Source organism: Capra hircus, chromosome 3 (assembly GCF_001704415.2).
Source record: "Capra hircus breed San Clemente chromosome 3, ASM170441v1, whole genome shotgun sequence".
Taxonomy (NCBI): domain Eukaryota; kingdom Metazoa; phylum Chordata; class Mammalia; order Artiodactyla; family Bovidae; genus Capra; species Capra hircus.
The window spans coordinates 118,118,803-118,138,684 of NC_030810.1; the positions used below are offsets into that span (position 1 = coordinate 118,118,803).

A 19,882-nucleotide genomic window follows, 5' to 3' on the forward strand; every position below is an offset into this window, starting at 1 on the left:
ACAGAGCTGAACCCCTGGAGGAGCAGATAGAGAGCACCCCATGAGGACCAGGTCCATGGCAAATGCTCCCAGCTTCCTCATGAGTCTGCATGGCCTAGAGAAGTTCATCTACCCGCCACCTGCCTCCTTGCGCCCTCATCCGGCACGTCCCTGACTCAGCTGTGACGCACAGGCAAACACGCTCCTGCACCCTCCTCCTCAGCCCTCTGCCTCTCACCCCTCCCCATTCTAACTCACCTCTTTCAGCTCAGATTTTCTAATACTGGCTTTTCAGATCACTGAGTATGTCTTTAAACAGGATGGATGGACAAATACACACAACACTTAGATGTCAAAATATACCCATTTAAATAAAAAAACTTTAATTCTCTGGGTTTGTTGTGATTTATCCATAGCAGTATTTCATATTATATGTATAAAATCTCCCAATTCTTTCTTGGGCATTTCTTGTTTCCTCTATTCAGTTGCAGGGTCCCCATGGACAGAGTGGGCTTTCCGGGTGGCTCAGTGGTAAAGAATCCAACTGCCAAAGCAGGAGACGCAGGAGATGAGGCTCAGTCCCTGGGTCAGGAAGATCCCCTGGAGGAGGAAATGGTGACCCACTTCAGTATTCTTTCCTGGGAAATCCCAAGGGCAGAGGAGCCTGGCGGGCTACAGTCCATAAGGCTGCAAAGAGCTGGACCTGACTGACTGACTGAGCGTGCACGCATGCATGGACAGAAATCTCGTCTTACACAAGCCTAATCTTTTACCCCCAGTAAAATAAAGGAAGGAAGCTAACATGTGTAAGCACTTTCTACACAGGACTAGTCAGGGGAAAAGAAACAGAAGGATGTGCTGAGAAAAGCCAGGGTGCTGAGGATGGCCAGCTTTGCCTTTACTTGTCCGGTCAGACTTATCTCCTGTCCACATACCCAGAAATGACGGTTTTCTCTCTTGACCAGAAACCTGGAGGTCTGAGTGATTTATGCAGCCCTTCCGAGGACAACCTGGTCCCATGTACCCAGGTTATTTCAGTAGTCTGTTATCATCTTCGTACTTTTTATTGTCTGTCGGTAGTTTTGTTGCCTTCAGGTTTCTGATTTTAATAATTCTTTCCCATGGCTCCCTTCACCAAAATCGTACATGCCCCCGGCTAATGAAAGCAGTATTTTCGGTCTCTGCAGCTGGTGCTATGGGGCTCTTTGGTGGTGAATAGCCTGACACAGTGCTCAGTATAAAGAAATAATAACTACTTCAGCTACCCAAGATTCTCCAAAACTGCCTGAGCAATTTAAAATCCAAAGCTGGTGACTAAGAATTGGTGTTTTAATCATCTTTTCCAGTGGAAATGGGGCCCAAACAGACAGATGAGACCTAGGCTTTCAGACGACAAGGACACTAGCAAGTCTAAAAACTCAGCACCAGGGTTATGGCTTGTGTCTTCCAGCCCTTGGAAGTGCCAGCAGTGGACTGAATTGTCCTCCTGGTTCAACTCATACAGGCCAAGGCCATTATGAAGTGCTTTGGCAGGCCAGTTCTACCCCCAGCAATGATATCAACTCATCCTTCTGACCCTCACCCAGCCACTGATTTCATTGCACACATAGAACTGGTTTGGAAATGCCATGAATTAAATGGACATCAGTGCAATGGTACTCTGAGAAAAGGGTCTAGCCTCAGTCAGGTGGTTCTGGAGAAGACCAAAGAGATGCCGAGGAAGAAACTTTCTTCAGCAGTTGTCCATGGATCCACAGATAGAGGATGCAGCCTGCTGAAGTAGAGGGATACAGAGACCAAGCAACACTGTCTACCAGTGATTGGACCTAACCAAGTATCCCACCATAAGAGTGTGGGGTGAAAAGCTTTGACAAAAGTCTGTCAAAGAAAGTAGAGACCAGCACTCACCTAAGGTTAGACAGAGTCAGGGTTTGGGGGGTTAAATATTCAGACAATTAAAAAAAAAAAAAGTCAGCTTTTTCCTTGAAGAAAAATGAACATTTAAAGAGTGGACCAGCTTCTCATGCCTTGGGTAGAAATCAGCAATTTGGGCTGGGCTCAGCTAGGCAATTTTTCTTTTGGTTTTGGCTGGGATCACTCATGTTTGCAATCAGCTGAGAGTTAATAGGCTGCCAGTTAGAGTGATGGCGGTAACTGGGCCCTTTCATCATGCAGCAGGCCAGCCAGGCTAATTTACCTGGTGGTGATGCAAGGTTCCCAAAAGCAGCAAGAGAGGACAAATTTCCTCATGCACAAGAATCTGTCAAGTTTCTGCTTCTATCATATCTGTTATTAGGCCACTGGCTAAATCAAATCACATGGCCAATCCCAAATTCAAGGGGTTGAGAAATAGATGGCACCTCTGATGAGAGGGGAAGAGTTTGTAGCCTTTTTTTTTTTTTTTACCAATCTATACAAATTATGAAATCCAGAGAGTCCTAGATTTGAGATTTAACCAAAATCTATCCTTTAGGCAGGGGTGGGAGTAGAAAAGGGCTTCCCAGGTGGTGCTAGTGGTAAAGAACCCACCTGCCAATGCAGGAGATGTAAGAGAAGCAGGTTTGGGTTGGGAAGATCCCCTGGAGGAGGGCATGGCAACCCCCTCCAGTCTTCTTGCCTAGAGAATCCCATGGACAGAGGAGCCTGGTGGGCTACAGTCTATGGGGTCGCAAAGAGTCAGATACGACTGAAGTGACTTAGCATGCACACACGGAGTAGGAAGTGCTCCTTTCTGAGAAAGCAATATCCCTCATCTCCCAAGAGCATCTAGAGCGGCAGCCTGGTGAGGCCCAGGGATGCCTGCTCCACGCTCAGGCGTCCTGGAATGATGAAACTGGGATGGGCAGGAACAACTCATGGTAAATGAAGTATGAAACACACAGAAGAGCAGGCAGAACCTGTGGAGGAAGTGGCCCATACTCAACACATAGTGAGACCACACATTCTTTTCTTCTCAGATTCTTTCTCATTTTTCCTTTGTGTTATTCTCTTCTCCTCTTTTTTCCCCTCTTCTCTTTCATATGAGTATTTTAAACGCAAAAGGCACCTGATGACAACCTAATCAGCCCCCTGTGCAGAGGGACGCAGGGCTCTGTGTGTGGCACCGACCTGTGGACAGTCCCGGAAAGGGGAGGACGAGAAGAGCCCTTGCTGTCCAAGACTCATGTTGCTATGACAAAAGAGAAAAAGCAGTTTGTGTTCTCAGAATGGAAAAAGAAATACCACTTTGACAGCTCTTGTTTTGTTCCAGCCAAGAACTGTCATTAGGAACAGCAAATTGAAGTCATTTCTGTGATTGTCCGGCAGGTCATGGTCACTGAGTTCACCACAGGCCTGATTTCAGTGTAACAACAGTCATTGACAAGTGACTGGGAAGTGATGGGGCTAAAAGGTGTACTTTGCCTGAAGCTATCTTCCGCTGTGGGTGAAGGCCTTCTAATAGTAGTAATCGGTTCTGTTTCTAAGCACAGCACAGGAGGTATGGAAAAGCAGACTGTAGCAGAGGCATTATCTGGAGATGAGCAGTCCAGAGCTAACTCTCTTTCAGAAATGGAAAAGGAATCCTGGTTTGATTAAGGAAGGAGACAGGACAGGATGAACTCTGTGGGTGAGAAACTCCATGTGTGGGAATGTGTTCACCTGTAGTTTTCTTGATAAGTTTCTCAAACTAGTTAGATGGGCACTGAGGTTTGCAATCAGCCTCCCTTAAAGGCTGCCCCCATCCCTTGCCAAAGCAAAGATCAGCAAATCTTCCAAGGTGGTGGCCCAAGAAGGTCCCGGGCCTGCTGGCTCTTGGATCTGTGTCTTGTTCCCGTGTTTTGTTGCCAATTCCTAGTCATTCAGAGAGTTGTCTTGAAAACAAACATCAGACCACAAGGGACATCCTGGTGGGAAAGTCACTCTGGGGAAAGAACAGAAAAAGCCTGATTAAAGAAACACAACCAGTGGGTCCCTGGGAAGAATCCACACCTGTTCAGAGCCTCACACTCTGACTTTTAGGACATTTCATTAAGCTTGTGACTAATGCCCCTAAGCCTCAATTGGTGCTGAAGCCAACGCACATCTTATAGAACGTAGTTCCATGACCACAGAAAAACCTCTCATGCCTTTAGGGATAACTAAAATGTTTACAGTTCCACAACAGCTGGTGTGGATGGTGCACCATAAATCTGACATCACCTGAAAGTTCCTTCTCATAATACTTGGGTCATTGCAGGTTTTGTTTTGGAGGGGTTAATAATCATGCCAGAACCTTTTTATGTTCATGTTCTCTCCCCATATTATACACTAAAGCAAATATGCTGCTTGGAACCATGAGAAAAACAAAACATGAGAGAGGCAGGGTAGCTGAGGAGGAGGCAGTAGCACCCAGGCTTGGAGAGGGCTTCTGGAGCACATAGGCACCCTGGAAACCCACAGTGATCTGTGATTTGTCCCCCAACAATCTCTGAGGTTCAGAGCTCACATTAGGGGGCTGCAGGATTCACTGGGCTGCTCTCGGCATTTAGAGGGAAAACAATAAAGTCTAAATAAGGCCACTTATGCAAGAGACAAATGAGTTGGGCAGGGACGGAAAGATTTCCTTCACATATACAGGCATAGTACAGTTTACACTTAATAAAACGTCAAAGGAAAAAAAGAAGTGAGTTGTCCTTCATAAATACCAATGGCTACTGACCTTCTCTGGAATGTGGACTCTTCCAGCATTTGATGCAAGTTACAAACCCTCACCCTAAAGGGAGCAGGGGATTCCAAAGACGAAAAGGAGTACGTCAAGGCTGTACATTGTCACCCTGCTTATTTATTACTTCTATGCAGAGTACATCATGAGAGACGCTGGGCTGGAAGAAGCACAAGCTGGAATCAAGATTGTCAGGAGAAATATCAATAACCTCAGATACGCAGATGACACCACCCTTATGGCAGAAAGTGAAGAGGAACTAAAAAGCCTCCTGATGAAAGTGGAGAGTGAAAAAGTTGGCTTGAAGGTCAACATTCAGAAAACGAAGATCATGGCATCTGGTCCCATCACTTCATGGGAAATAGATGGGGAAACAGTGGAAACAGTGTCAGACTTTATTTTGGGGGGCTTCAAGATCACTGCGGGTGGTGACTGCAGCCATTAAATTAAAAGACGCTTACTACTTGGAAGAAAAGTTATGACCAACCTAGATAGCATATTGAAAAGCAGAGACATTACTTTGCCAACAAAGGTCCATCTAGTCAAGGCTATGTTTTTTCCAGTGGTCATGTATGGATGTGAGAGTTGGACTGTGAAGAAAGCTGAGTGCCGAAGAATTGGTGCTTCTGAACTGTGGTGTTGGAGAAGACACTTGGGAGTCCCTTGGACTGCAAGGAGATCCAACCAGTCCATTCTGAAGGAGATCAGCTCTGGGATTTCTTTGGAAGGAATGATGCTAAAGCTGAAACTCCAGTACTTTGGCCACCCCATGCGAAGAGTTGACTCATTGGAAAAGACTCTGATGCTGAGAGGGATTGGGGGCAAGAGTAGAAGGGGATGACAGAGGATGAGATGGTTGGATGGCATCACTGACTCGATGGACGTGAGTCTGAGTGAACTCCAGGAGTTGGTGATGGACAGGGAGGCCTGGCGTGCTGCGATTCATGGGTCGCAAAGAGTTGGACACGACTGAGCGACTGAACTGAACTGAACAAACCCTCACCCTAAAGGGAGCAGGTGGTAGGAAGGAATGCACACAGAAGCATGCACAGAGCATAGATCGTCGGAATGCAGACCTCAGAAACCCACCTAAAGGCTTGTGGTGGGAATGAACCCCTAGAATCCCTGAGGCTAAATGCTTCTTAAAGCTGGCCGTTAATGCTAATCTGCTACACCTGCATATCTGCTACTTCCGCTTTTTTTTCAACGCTTCGGGCTCCAAGCCCAGTTACTTCACCTGGTCCTGCCTTGGTAGAAGGAGGTGGGGGACAAACCAGCCTAACATCCGGATTCCCCAAGCAGGAGGGCCTGCTCTCTCCACCCGGCCCCACCGGGCTTCTGCGCATCTAGGGCAGGGCGCTCCTGCTCTGTTCCCCTTCCTCCCCAGCCCCGCGGCCCCCGGTTGGCGATCGTGCCCACCGGCCCCCGGGGAGGCCGCCTGGGCCTCACCGTCTTCTTGGCGGGTGTCTCCTTCTTCCTCCTCTTCTCCGAGTTGCTGTGGTAGGGCAGGTCGCGGCCGCGGTAGGACGGGCCCCGGCTGAGCTCGAGCTCGCTGTAGGGAGGCAACGTGTCGTCGGGCGTGTCCTCCTCCTCCTCGTCGCCCGGAGGCGCGCCCGCCTCGTAGGTGGCCGGCGGCGACCAGGCGTAGTAGGAGGCGCTGCGAGGGCCGAGCTGTGAGCTCAGCTTCGACGGCGTCTCGAGGCTGCCGCCGCGGCTGGCGCCCTCCGGCCGCACCTGCCGCTCCAGCCCGGACCCGCGGAACGAGTGGTCGTACTTGGGCGCGGTGCCCGGCGTGCGGCTCACCAGGCGCGGCAAGTGCGCGTCGTCCGGCGGCCGCCGGCGCGGGGGGCTGTAGGACCAGCCGCGGTCCGCGTCGGTCAGGGGCTCCCGGCTGCGGCTGCGCGGCCCATAGTACTCCTCCAGCGAGCCGTCCTGGTAGAGGCCCCCGTGCGCCCGCGCCTCCGAGCGCTCGAAGCGGCTCCCGCCTCGGGGCTCCTGTTTGTTGCCGTCCGCCCTGCGGGACCGCGGGCCGTAGGAGTCGGCAAAGGCCGTGAGCTCATCCATGGAGACGGCCGGCACCCCAGCGGCGAAGTTCTTCCGGGACAGCATCTCCGATTTAGAGCGCTGCTGGCTGCGGGCAGAGGAGGCGCTGGTCAGTCCTTGAAAGGCCCAGGTACCCGAGACCTGTCAGGCGCGCGAGGCAGGGGGCCTGAGCTCGGATCTAAGGACCCCATCGTGCCTGGGGCCTCGCTCAGGAGACTGCGCGGCCCGACAGGGCTCTGCTCCTGGCTGGATGCATCACCCCAGGCACCTCTCACGCCTCAGAATCACAGCCAAGTCAAGGCGTGCGTCCATCTGGTGAGTTAGCGTTAAGCATTAAAGGGCTGTGTGAATAAAACGACTTTGTGATCTACACGGTGCTAAAACACACATGGGGCCTTCTTTTGGCCATTTTGATATGACCTCTGGTTGACAGCCTCCTGACACACTTCTCACACCCTCAAAGCTGGCATAGGCGATGTGGCCTGCTGTCCAAACAGCTGTGGCCCACGGAGCCCTGTAATATTTGGTGATAAACAGAGAGGCCTTTTCCTTCCTCAGAGCGGAGGGCAAGTTACCTCGTGGGACAGCAGGCCAGAGGGACCCCGCAGCTGGTTCTCTGAGAGAAAAGCAATATCTACTGTCCTTCAATATAAAGGATAGGTGAGTGGGGAAGGTGCTATCAGTGGGCATTGGCCATACCAAACCAAACACACACCTTGTCCGTTCACATTCACTGGCCACATGACCCTGTCTATGTTCCTTAGTTTCAGTTTCCCCAACTAAAACTGGGAGGACATTAATAGTACCTGCCTTTTAGAATTATGAGAATCAAATCCAACAGTATAACATAACTGGCATTTGACCTTTCACAGAACAGATGCTCAAAAATGAGAGAGATGATGGGTGGGGTCTTTTAGAGGTTACAAGATAAAATATATGAGAAGGGCAGAGAAATGTCAACAGGGTTCATTAAGGGTCTAGAGAACCCTCTTCAAAGAGCCTTGACTGACTACCTCTGTACACAGTGCCCCAAGCGTTCCCTTGCTTAATACATGTGGGAAAGGGGTGTTCAATAGCCACAGAGAGATGAGGCAAGATAACCTAGAAGGGCAGACAAAGCCATTCTCGGATCACTGCAGCCTCAGACCCATCCTGCCTCCCAGCTTTTGCCTCCTCATGCCTGGCACCAGAGCTGCCTTGCCACAGTTATCCTCACCTGTGCCTGAAGCTCTCCCGATCCTCTTTGTTATACTCCATGGCCGATGGCCCCCGGCTGGCCCCACTGCTGCCTCCCATGACACCTGACCAGTAGTCAGGATTGCTCTCCAAGTCCCCAGACACGGGGAACTGCTTGTTCCGCATCTGATGGTAAGATTGGCGGAAACTGCTGTCCTCCTCATGCAGAGAGCTGAGTTCCGAGATGGTATTGTTATCTGCAAGGACAAAAACTAGGCATGACAGAGCTTTCTACCTGTAGGACAGAACAGGAACTTGGTTAAGGGCTAAGACTGGAATCTTTGGGAAATTCCCACCCGAGAGTCTCAATCCTGCCCAGGATGGGCTGTAGACCTGAACTGGTATTTATGTTCTTAGCTCAGCAGGAACTGGCTTCGCTTGGAAGCCTAGTTGCCTACAGAGGGGAGGCTTCCCACATGCTGTTCTTAGGATAGGAAAACAATTGTTATTGTTCCACCTAAGGCAGGCTTTCCAGAACTTAGGCTCTCTGCAGCTGGTCTCCTCCTAGTATGCCATCATCCTCACTCAAATGTTTTGCTTCTTCTTGTTTATATCAGTGATGAGCCATGATGATCCCAGGCATGTGGCAAAGGGGGCAAAGAGAAAAGCCACAGATCACAGTATCTTCCCTGCTGTTATCTGAGTCCCAAGATGGAACCTTCAGAGCCAGTCCCATGCCGTGCTTCACACAAACCCCATCCCAGCTGCTGCTGTGCCCCTCCCCACAGAGCAAGGAGTCCATAGGACGAAGAGAGTGTGCACACCCTGCTTCTGGATGTTCATCCAGGAACCTGGAATATTTTCCCTGAACAGTACCAAGTCCATTTCTGTGGCTTGAGTAGACCTCTTCACTCCCCAGACTGTTCCAGGTGTGTATGTGGCTATGGATGGCCAGGATAGCTGTTTGGAAGTGCAGGAATAAAAGGGGAAGGTGAGGCTGCACTTATGGTCTATGGACCTCCACTTATGCTCTGGTCCCAGCCCAAAAATGTAAAAAGGGAGGGGATGGTCATGGCTTTCTCATTTTTTAGGGTGGCCTAAGTAGCTTTTCCCAAAAGCGCTTGTGAATAAGGACCAGAATCACAATCTGGAAAGAAAGAAAAAAAAAAAGAAACTATTTATTTATAAAACTTTGAAATGGATTGAATTTCACATTACTTAAAAAATAAATCTAGCAAATCTATTTGTAATGTAACTGAATCCATTGAAAATCCATTGTTTTCTAAAAGTCCTTTGAACTTCAAACTATTATCAAAATCAACAATTATAAGATGTAGGGCCTGGCTGCCGAATGAGAGGTAAACGAAGATCAGATGTGGGAAGCACAAGTGCGTGTCTCAGGTTCCCGTCTACCTTATCTCCTCCCTATCCCCAACTGTCCTCAGAGAAGCAGAGGAATTCTGCTGGTTCCCACCCCTGAAGGGAAGGGAGGGCCTCCCTGCACAGCATAAACACAACCTCCTTGTCCTGTTTCACCAGGACACAGGGCTGACCAGGAATGCCATTCAGTTTGGTCATGTGATCAGCTGGTTTTTAATTATAATCTAAGTCTTTTCTTCCTCGTAAGGAGAATGGTCTAGTGCCTGCCTATTTTAAAGGGAAATAACTCAGATCCTATTGATTAATAAAATCTAGATTCTTCCTTTTCTCACAATGCCAGTGAATTCCAGTCTTCTGGGAACTATACAGAAGAGAACTTTAAAATGCACCAAGTGTGTTTATTGAAAAATTACATTATATGCTCAGAACGTGCCTTAAACTTCAGGCAATAATGGACATTTTTCATCTCTTCAGATAGGGAGAGATGTTTCTCCATTCATATGATGGATAGTCCAGGCTGTATGCTGTTCTGAAACTTCTGCCACAGTGAACATGAACATCAACATCCCCCACTTCAGAGACACCTAACAATGGAACTCTAGGGCAGGAGAGGCAAACTTCTCCTGTAAAGGGCCAGATAGTAAACACTGTAGGCTTTGCCAGTCTTACTGTTACAGCTATTCAACTCTGCTATTGCAATATGAAAGGAATCATGGATAAGACAAGTAGATTGGCATGGCTGTGTTCCAAGAAAATTTACTTCAAAAATAGGAGGTGGAACATACATGCCCTGGGAGCTGTGGTTTGCTGATTGCAGACTAAAATATCCCCAGAGCAACCCCCTACTTACAGGGAGCAGGTGAATGAGGATCACACAGTCTGGGAAATTCATAGGCCTGACTCTGAAACTCCCATTTCTCACAGAATCTGTTACTCCTTTGCCATACCTGAAACTAAGTGTGGCTCCTTTTAGGATGAGATCTTCAAGACTATCCCATGGCCATGATCCATCCCAGGGTTTACTTTGCTCTTCAGGGATAGATCCTCTCAGAGTAAAGAGAACTTAGATTTCTGCTTCATCTCTGTGCAGTTATTGCAATGGGAACCTGCAGGTTCCAGGAGCTCTGGGTTCCAATTCTGGCACTGGCAGTGAGTGCTGGCACTGGTGACTTTCCCCTTGCCTCCCTTTCCTCCTCCATAAAATGAGGGAGGTAGACTCAGCAATCTCAGTCTCTTCCAGCTCCAACATCCTAAAGTCCTAAGAGTTAGAAGGCTGTGATCTTTGAATATAAACTCCTCCTGCAGCCATGGCACCATCCACAGTTGGCTCCAAAGTTTCTAGTTAGGCAGAAAAGCACAGGACAGCAATCCGCAGACCTGGGTTGTAGCCCTGAAACTGTCACTTCAACCTTCTGGGCTTCTGTTTCTTCATCTGTTGACCCAGGCCACCCCTTGGACTCTTAAGATTCCTTGTTCATTACCTTCTGGCCAGCCAGGCCTTTGGAGACCACTTTAATCCAGGCAGACGGGAGACATCATCTAAACCGGGATCTACCCTTTATTTTTAACCTCTGTTTTTTCTCTGAGCTGTGAATTCACAGATTTCCCCCACAGGCTCTTTTTCCTTGAACTCTGACTATCTCTGTGTCTGTCCCCTTACAGGGATCCATGACAACACCGTTACAACTAGCTTGTCAAGTGCAGTGACATCTGCATTCCTGACATTCCAATCTGGAGATGGTCTTTTTATAGCCAGTGTGGTGGGAGGAGGCAGCAATGGATGCAACTCAGACAGGATGAAATTAGAATTGCAAACTGGGAGGAATATGTTGTCCTTAATCTGAATAAAGTTCCTCTAGTCTGGGACTGTTTTCCCAACAATGCCATTGAGTCTGGAGTTGGTTCCAAGGCAAGGAGGGTTCAAAGGGAGAAATGTAGTGACCGCACTCCCACGCCTGCCAGCACCTCTGATTAATTAGCCCGTCCATGTCAGACCTGCCCTGTGTTGCTTTTCATGATAGATAGTAATTTGGAGTCCAAATCAAGAATCAGCTATGTCAGCGGCAAAATCTCCAAGGTCTGTGGGTGAGTTAAGGGTTGGGGCCCTGCTGCCTACAGACTCAATAATTAAAACATTCTTTTGACTTTTTGCTTGCCCCTCAGTCTCTGCCCCTGGGTATCTGAAAGGAATGTAGGCATCTTTTTTATGAGGTTCATTTGGCAGACTTGTTCTTTTACTTTCATTGATATGGCAAGTTGGCAGCTGGACTGTCATCCGAGGCTAGGGCCTTTCATGTTGGAAAAAACTGATACTGAAGCTTCCACATTGTAAGCCATTATTTTGAATATATTTTAAAGGGAGTAGTAGGGAAAGGCTGTTTTAATAAAATGGTGCCAACCCCACTGCACAGCCCAGCAATACTGACTGCCCCATGAGAGAGGAAACAGAAGCCAAGATGGTACATGATTGCTCTATTCTTTTTTTTCTTAAATCCTATTATAGTTTATCACAGGATATTGGATATAATTCCCTGTTATCGCCCTATTCATCATACCAGAACCCCTTTTTTCTTTCCTCCGTACTCAAAGCTACTTTCTTGAGGGTGGTGTCACCAGCACCCTGACTAGTTCTGACCCTGAAAGCTAAGGGCTCCCCATGTATGGTCACCCCCAAATCCCTTTTAGCATGATGCACAGATCACATAAAACTAACAGATGCTCACATCTGCTTCTCATCCTTCTGGCTGGATCAAACTGAGCCAGCTCCTTCTCCACATAGTATAAGACCTTCATGGAGTCTCTCTCTTTATCAGCTTGGATCCGGTAACCTTTGCGAACTGTTGAGAAACAAACAAGATAGTAAGCTGAAAAAAAAATCAGGAAAAGGTGACTTCCATGTAACTTACCAGTAGAAAACATGGGTCCCAGACAGAACAACTCTTTTTGAAATCACCCAGAAATAGTAACCTATATTTCTATATATGGAACCATACCCTTTATCAGATGGTTCCATTAGAATGGAGGACTGGCATATCAACAAAAAAATTGTGTTCCAGTAACCTCTCCTTCCAACTTCTGACCTCTTATAGCTGCACTTAAAGATCATCTTCTCAAAGTTTGGGGGAATATACTCACACTACAAAAGACCACTTTCTAGACTAGGGATACAGATCACTCTACCGTCTGAGGATCATACCTTCTCTTGGTAGAAGCACATGTAGCTTTAAAACAGATACCCAAACGTCAGAGACCTTGACACAGGTGGCCTAAGAGCCTGTAGTTGCCTGGGAGATTGTACAAAAATTCCATAACTAGGCGATGCCTAAGAGCTAATATTAGATTGCAGGCTTTACACACAGTAGAACAAAATAAAATGCAAAATAGATGTATTACTAATTATGGTTCCATTATTACTTCTTTAGCATCTTCCCCTTAGGAAAGGGAATACCATATTTTAGACATGATTAAGTCAACCTGCTGCAGTGTGGTTACAGGCAGGTGCTATTTTCAGGGCTTAATAAAAACAAAACAAAACTAAAGCATGAGAGATAATACCATCCTCTACATTCTCATCACTCACGTTGTCAGAGACAAAGGCTGCTGAAGCCCGGTATCACTTAAGCATCAATCTAATCCAGTACCAGCCCCAAGGGTGATCAAACACAGTCAGATCTAATATTCACAGATAAGACAAAGAGAAAACAAGAAAGAGAAAGGACTGGGATGGGGACAGAACAGCAGGGGTGACAGACAACACTTGTGGGCACTGGGATGTGCTAGGCACTGCGTTACATGCTTTCTGTGGACTCTGAGTCCTCGCAACTGTGTAAGGAGTCAGTTGTTAGCAGCCGCACTTCACAGACGAGGAAACTTTGGTTCAGAGATGTTTTATAAGTTGCTCAGCAATAAGTGGCAGTGCTGGGACTGGAATGTAGTCTGAAGGAAGCCCAACAATACTGGGCCTCTTGTCTGTCTGGAGTCTGGGGCCAGAAGCAGCAGAGAGAGACGAAAGGAAGACAAAGAGGAAGGACCCAGAGGTAGACCTTGGGCGTCCAAGGCACTATCCTACCATGCAGCCAGTCAGGACTGTACAATGGGGATGGAAGCAGATGACCCACCCCCAACATTCTCTATTCCCAGAGCAGGGAAAATACCATAAGGAGGCCACACAACTGCATGTGTCTCTGGAGAAAGTTCAGCATTCTGCTCTCTGATTATGTTCCCCTGCTGTGGACATAGCCCCCTACACAAGCATGTATGTGGAAGATTAAAATATCATCTTTCACCAACTCTAATCACAGCCCTGGTGTTGAAAACTGGGAAGACGCCCACACAGCCATTTGCAGGTGCACTGGTTTCTATATAAGCACAGGATGGGCAGTGCACATTCAGCTTCAATTGTGGAATTACTTTTAAAAAGTAACGAATCTCAGCACATGCTTTTTAGGGACACCTTCTCCCAGAGGTTAGGTCCTTAATCCTTATGCAGAAGCAATTATTAGCAGAAATGGTTTTATTTATCAGCCTCCGCACCCTTCCATCTCTGCAGAGGCGTTTACAGAGTACCACAGACAGTTCAATTAAAATGCAATTATCCCACGGAACTGCTATGTCTGTTCTGAGGCATTTGTGTCTGATGGATAAAACACAGGGCTGGGAAGTGGGGAACTGGGCACCCTGTAGGGCACAAGGGCCTCAAATAAGTGGTGACCTATCCAGGATTCAGTTTTCATGTCTACAAAATACAACTAATAATTTTCACCTTTTAAATAATCTTATAAGGCAGAGAAGACAAATACATAAACCAAAAAAGGGAAAAAAGACAACAAAGACCAACTCAGTGGAGCACTTCGAGTTCTTTGTAATTAGGGGCGGTGCAAACAACATCTCATTCAAAAGACTTTCTTTTTCTCTAGCTAAAAAAGTTTTCTCTTTTCTCTCTCTATCCAACCCCCAACTTACAAATCATTTACTTTGAACTTTCATCATATGTCCCTTAATATATTCCTATTTGTTTCAAATGACATGTATAAATGTCTAATCTTCCAAAAGATTCTTGAGGGAAAAGAATGCTTATCATTCTAGCTCAGTGTAACGCCCAGGATGGTGCTCTACACAGAGTATATTCCTAAACAAACATAGTGTGTTTGTTTGAGCTGAAATGGTGCCAGCCTGGGGATGGGTGTGAGGTTCATGTTTTCTTAAGAGAGATTATTTACAGTAGAATTTCTCTGTCTAGATTGTAAACTTCCTGAGATCAAGGACCAGTTCTCTCTGTGAATCTATGATTCCTGAGCACCTCCCATAGAGCCTAGCACATTGCAGACACTCCAAACATGTGAGTTTGTATGAATGAATGAATGAATGAATGAAAATCAGGAATAGAAACTGTATTGCAGGGAATTACAAAGTAAGGCAGAAAAGACATGTGGTGGGTTTGTTGGAGAATTTTGAACAGGAAGGGGAAGACTTGAATGGTAGCTTGAGGGAGCAGCAAGGTTTAGGCAAATTTTGTTACTTTTATTGGTGATTCTATTTTTAGTCTGCTTCCCTGGTGGCTCAGAGGTAAAGAATCCACCTGCCAGTGTAGGAGATGCAAATTTGATCCCTGGTCCAGGAAGATCCCCTGGAGAAGGAAATGACAACCCACTCCAGTATTCTTGCTTGGAGAACCCCATGGACAAATGAGCCTGGCGGGCTACAGTCCATAGGATTGCAAAAGAGTCAGACACAACTTAGGGACTATAAACAACAATATTTTCAGTTAAGAAAAGGAGCATGTTTACAGGCCTTAAAGAAGGGGTCTACTCTACCTGCAGCTGTGTCTTTATCTAGGTGTTCTTAATATGTGAAGCGCTGTTATGGCAGACATTCAGTAATACTTAGATAAAGGGGGAAGAGTATTGCTATATGGAACAATGTACCAGCTGTCCCCTGGTGGTAAGAGAAGGCTGCCACCCCAAGTAACAGTTGGAAATCTCCCTAAACTGCAACTTGGATTGGAGCTTAGATTGCTTCCTGTGTCGTTATAACAATTTACGCTAATTATGACACAGATTGACCATGTATGCATAGGTTATCGTGCCTCTGAAAAGTTATAGTAACTATTTACAGTCTCAGATGAAGATGTCAGCTTTGCCATTCAGTACTGGCATTATAACGAGACATTACTATACTACATATCGGGTTGGCCAAAAAGTTTGTTTGGGTTTTCCTATAACATCTTATGGAAAGCCTGAACACACCTTTTGGCCAGCCCCAATACTTTCAGCTTTTATTCTCAGTCACTGCTAAGTCATTTCAGTCGTGTCCGACTCTGTGCGACCACATAGACGGCAGCCCACCAGGCTCCGCCATCCCTGGGATTCTCCAGGCAAGAACACTTGAGTAGGTTGCCATTTCCTTCTCCAATACATGAAAGTGAAAAGTGAAAGTGAAGTTACTGAGTCGTGTCCAACGCTCAGCGACCCCATGGACTACAGCCTACCAGGCTCCTCCGTCCATGGGATTTTCCAGGCAAAAGTACTGGAGTGGGGTGCCATTGCCTTCTCCGATTCTCAGTCACACCAGCTCATAATTTCAGAAATCTAAATCTGTCCCCTTTGTTGAAAAGGACAGAGTGGAGCACTGACAGTCTTCAGAGGCATCGTCCATTTGGTTTCAGCAGTTAAAAAGCTAGGCGCTTCTCCTTTGAAAAGATTTTTTTTTTTTTTAATCAAAAGCTGTAAATTCGATTAGGCAACACACTATAACTAACTCTCTCATTGTGGTAGGAACTGACTCTGTGTGACATATATACTCAGGAGCATAGAGAACATCAGAAAACCTTTCTTGATCCGCCAAGCAGATGAGACTTTGCCTTTTCTGAGCTGACATCAGAGATCAGTCTTATCACATGCTCCTTTCTATTTTTTTACTCATTTTATTTCCATTCACAAGCCCCCCAAAACCATTCTGCTGGACTGTAAACTCCTTGAGAAAAAAGAATTGTAGGCATTCATTAAAATTTTCTTGATTTGAAAACAGAATGGTGCTGGGCTGATTTTTATCTGTAATTTCGATCAGCGAACTCTCTGAGGTGTGGTGATATTTTAAAAAGAAATATCCTATAATATTTAATAACAAATATCCTACAATATCTTTATTGGTCAAAGACCAGCATTTTTTGGAAAATGACTTTTTTCCTGGTGATGTTTCAGTTCAGGGTCAATGGAAGATTTATTTCTCTTTTGAATTTCAGTCTGGTCCAAGTCCTTTGGTTGGTGTGGTTTTCATACTTCATCTCCTCTAATTTACTAGCCTCACCAACTTTGATTTTTAGTAGAGAGGCAATATGGGGATATTCATTTTGATGCCAAATTTTAAAAATTCTTATTGTTAAAAGATTAGAGCTGATGATTCTGACCCAATTAAGACTCAACTATTTTTCAGCTAATTTCCCCTTTAATACCAAATCCGATTTGTAGAACTTGCAAAAGTGTCTAAGGCAGATATCCATGGGTATATAGCCTTGTTCTTCCTGTCCTATCTTAATAAGCTAAGCAAGGCTGTTTATGGATAATGGAACAGCTGCCAGATTCCACCCCCAGGGTGGCAGCAGCTCAGTTGTGGGAGGAGTGATGCTTAAAATTTGCATATTCTCTGTATACATACAGTAGGCATATATCCTTATTAGTTTGAAAAATGACATTTCAAAACCCTACTTGCCTATCCAGTTCTTTTGTTAAGTAGGATGAGTAGAGACCAGGTAGATATGAAAATAAAATGGATTCAAGCAAGGGAAGAGATAACTGCATTAATTAAGGTGGGAGATGATGGCAGCAATGACCAGGATAGTTGAGTAGAGATAGACCAATTCAAAGTTATTTTGAGATCCTATCTGAAGGACTTGGTGACCAATTGGATGAGAGAAGTGAGGAAGAGGAAGGGATAAAGATCAAGTCCCTACGTCTGGTTTGGGCTACTAGGTGGGTAACAGTGCTATCTGCTGAAATAAGAAATGCTGGATTTGGTCTGCGGTTGAGAAACAGCAGATGAATTCCATTTCCTAGACAGAGGTTGAACTGGAAATGCTTGAAAGACATTCAGGTAGGAATGTCCAGAAGGCAGTTGGATATGTGGGACTGAGGAACAGGAGAGAGGATGGACATAAAGACTGGCAGTCATCAGCGTACAGATGATGACTGAGGCCATGGACAAGGTAAGATTTCCCAAGGAGAGGACCTTGGACAAAATAGAAGCACCAACATCTACGGGATGTGCAGAGGAAGAACAGCCAGCATGCAGTGACATGGCTAGGAAAAGCCACAAAATACAGTGTTGAGGAGGGCAAAGCATATGAATGTGTCATCGGGGAGGCGAATGCTGTTGAGAAGTCAAGGGGGGCAAGCTTTGAGAAGCATCCATTAGATTTAGCGCTAAGGCAGTCTTGGCAAGAGCTGGTCTTTGGAGTGGTGAACGTGACAGAGAGACAGAAGTTAGCTGAGGAGAGGAAATGGAGACATTGAGTATTGAAAACTCTATCAAGGAGTTTGTCTGTGATGGGGACAGTGCACAGGGATGCAGCATTAGAAGACTAAGGGTTTTTGCAAACTGTTGTACTTTAATGCGAGAGATCTGAGCGTGTATTGAATGCTGATAGGAAGAAGTCACTGAAGAAGGAAAGGCCGGAAACAGGAGGTGGAAATGGGGTGGGACTGGAGATTCAATAAAAAGAGAACCTTGACAAAGCACTGGATCCAGAGCAGGGCAGGAGGAGACAGTCTTTTTCTTTTCTTTTCTTTTTTTTTTGTAAAGAGGTAATAAATAGCTGCTATGGAGAATGGGAGAAGGAGTCAGGATTCCTTTTCTCTCTCCCCCATTTGGTAACTAACTGGCTATACTATATATAGCTCATCAAAGATGCCTTTTCAACTACACAGAACATTCAAAGAGTATTGTGTACAAATGCAATCTGAAAAATTACTGTTGCTAGATGATTACCCTAAAATTGAAGTAGCATAAAAATATAAAATAGGCTAAATTTACATCTTTATAAATCAGCATTTCTTAACACTTCTAACATTCTTTGAAAAACAACCTACATGGAACAGTGGCTTAAGCCACCTTTCTTAAAGGAGAAACAGCTAAATGCCATTAGTAACTCTGGCCACGGGACCATGAGTACAGAAATGTGCCTGGTAGGGATCGTGAAGAATTCACTCCTGACTCAGTAAGCCAGATAACATGAGCCAGACTAGCCGCGGCCAGAGCTGGTTGTGCACCCTCCCCTTTTTCCTGGCTAACAGAATTCTGACTGTTCATTTCCGAGGTGAATAGGTGTTTTGGCCTAAGAGATGAGTCTTGGTGGGTCCAAGTCAAATCTGGTTTAGGAATGGAGACAGGAATAATTCTTGCCTATAAAATGACATGTAGAAGTCTGCTGGAAGGGAAGGAGATTTATGGAAATGCTTTCCTCCCTCTTGGGAAAAGGAGCACAAGGAAGAAGCATCTTTTCCATCTCTGAATGCATACAGTATCTGAGACTATGGGATCTGGAGGGGAGCTCGTCCAGGAGAACAGAGGATGCACTTGGGATGCTGAACAGAAGATGGAAAGAAGCAGGTCCTTCAGTGATGCCACTTGAACTCTTCCATTAACCAACCCCAGAACCACCTTACCTTGGAATTTCTCACTATGTGAAATCATATTTTTTTCCTATTTTTTAAGCCACTTCTAACTACAGTTGGTTAGCATGGCAGGATGGAGTCAAAATGATTGAACTGCAACAAGCAAGAACTGGAAAAAAGCTGAAAACAGGACAGAAGTATTTGCCATCCTATAAATAACAGTTATTTTATTAAGAGAATCTACTCAATAAAAACTAAGGGGGAAGGGTCCTGGTGGGAAGGAAAGAGAAAGAAGACTGGGAGAAAAAGGCAGCAACGAGTCCTATTAATGCCTCTTTTGTCCTCTCCGTCCTTTGGGAAAATGGACTGTATTGTCTTTATTTCTCTAATGCCCTGTGTGTCCTTGATTATTAACTTTTACTTCTCAGTCTGTGACTCATTCCCAGTCTCAGACGTCAGAATTCTACTAATAGTTTCTGAGAGAGAAAAAACACAAGTACCAATTACTCACTGAGGATATCCACCCCTTCCATGGTGGAGCCCTGACAGGTCACTAAATGAAGTAGACACTCGCCCCCGCTTCCCACTGAAGTCTGTCCAGAGCCCTCCAGGGGAGAAACGTCTGTTTCACCAACCCTAGTGGCTCATTTACAACTAGAGATTTAAAAGTCACCTCCTAAATATATTCTGTACACAGTTCTAACCTTACTACTCTGTATAGTCCTCTTCAGATGCCTCTAAGAAAGCTACATTTTAACGCCCCAATACTCTTCTACCCCTACCTATAATAACAAATTTATCGTGCCCTCAGTGGTGCTAGTCATCATCCAAATAAACTCTCCTTACCAGTTATTTCTTCTCTGTCTAGGATATACACCACTAGACAACTTTGGGCTCATCTAACTGCTTCCTCTTTCAAAGCATCTCTCAGATTTGCCACTCAGCTCCCTTTGTCTGCATCATAACGTCCCACCTGAAACATATCGATCACACCTCGGCTCAAGGTCTCTGGTTC

General features: G+C 45.8%; 1 protein-coding gene across 1 annotated transcript in view; it reads right to left on the minus strand.

The window, feature by feature from the left end:
- ILDR2 (immunoglobulin like domain containing receptor 2) overlaps nt 342-19,882 on the minus strand; it is a 73,364-nt gene continuing 53,823 nt past the window's right edge. The window contains exons 7-10 of the mRNA XM_013975217.2: nt 11,983-12,096; nt 7,920-8,136; nt 6,110-6,791; nt 342-3,880 (exon numbers count right to left, since the gene is read on the minus strand). Coding sequence (XP_013830671.2) covers nt 3,845-3,880; nt 6,110-6,791; nt 7,920-8,136; nt 11,983-12,096 — 1,049 coding nt within the window. The 3' untranslated portion in view covers nt 342-3,844. The remainder of the gene's footprint in view (nt 3,881-6,109; nt 6,792-7,919; nt 8,137-11,982; nt 12,097-19,882) is intronic.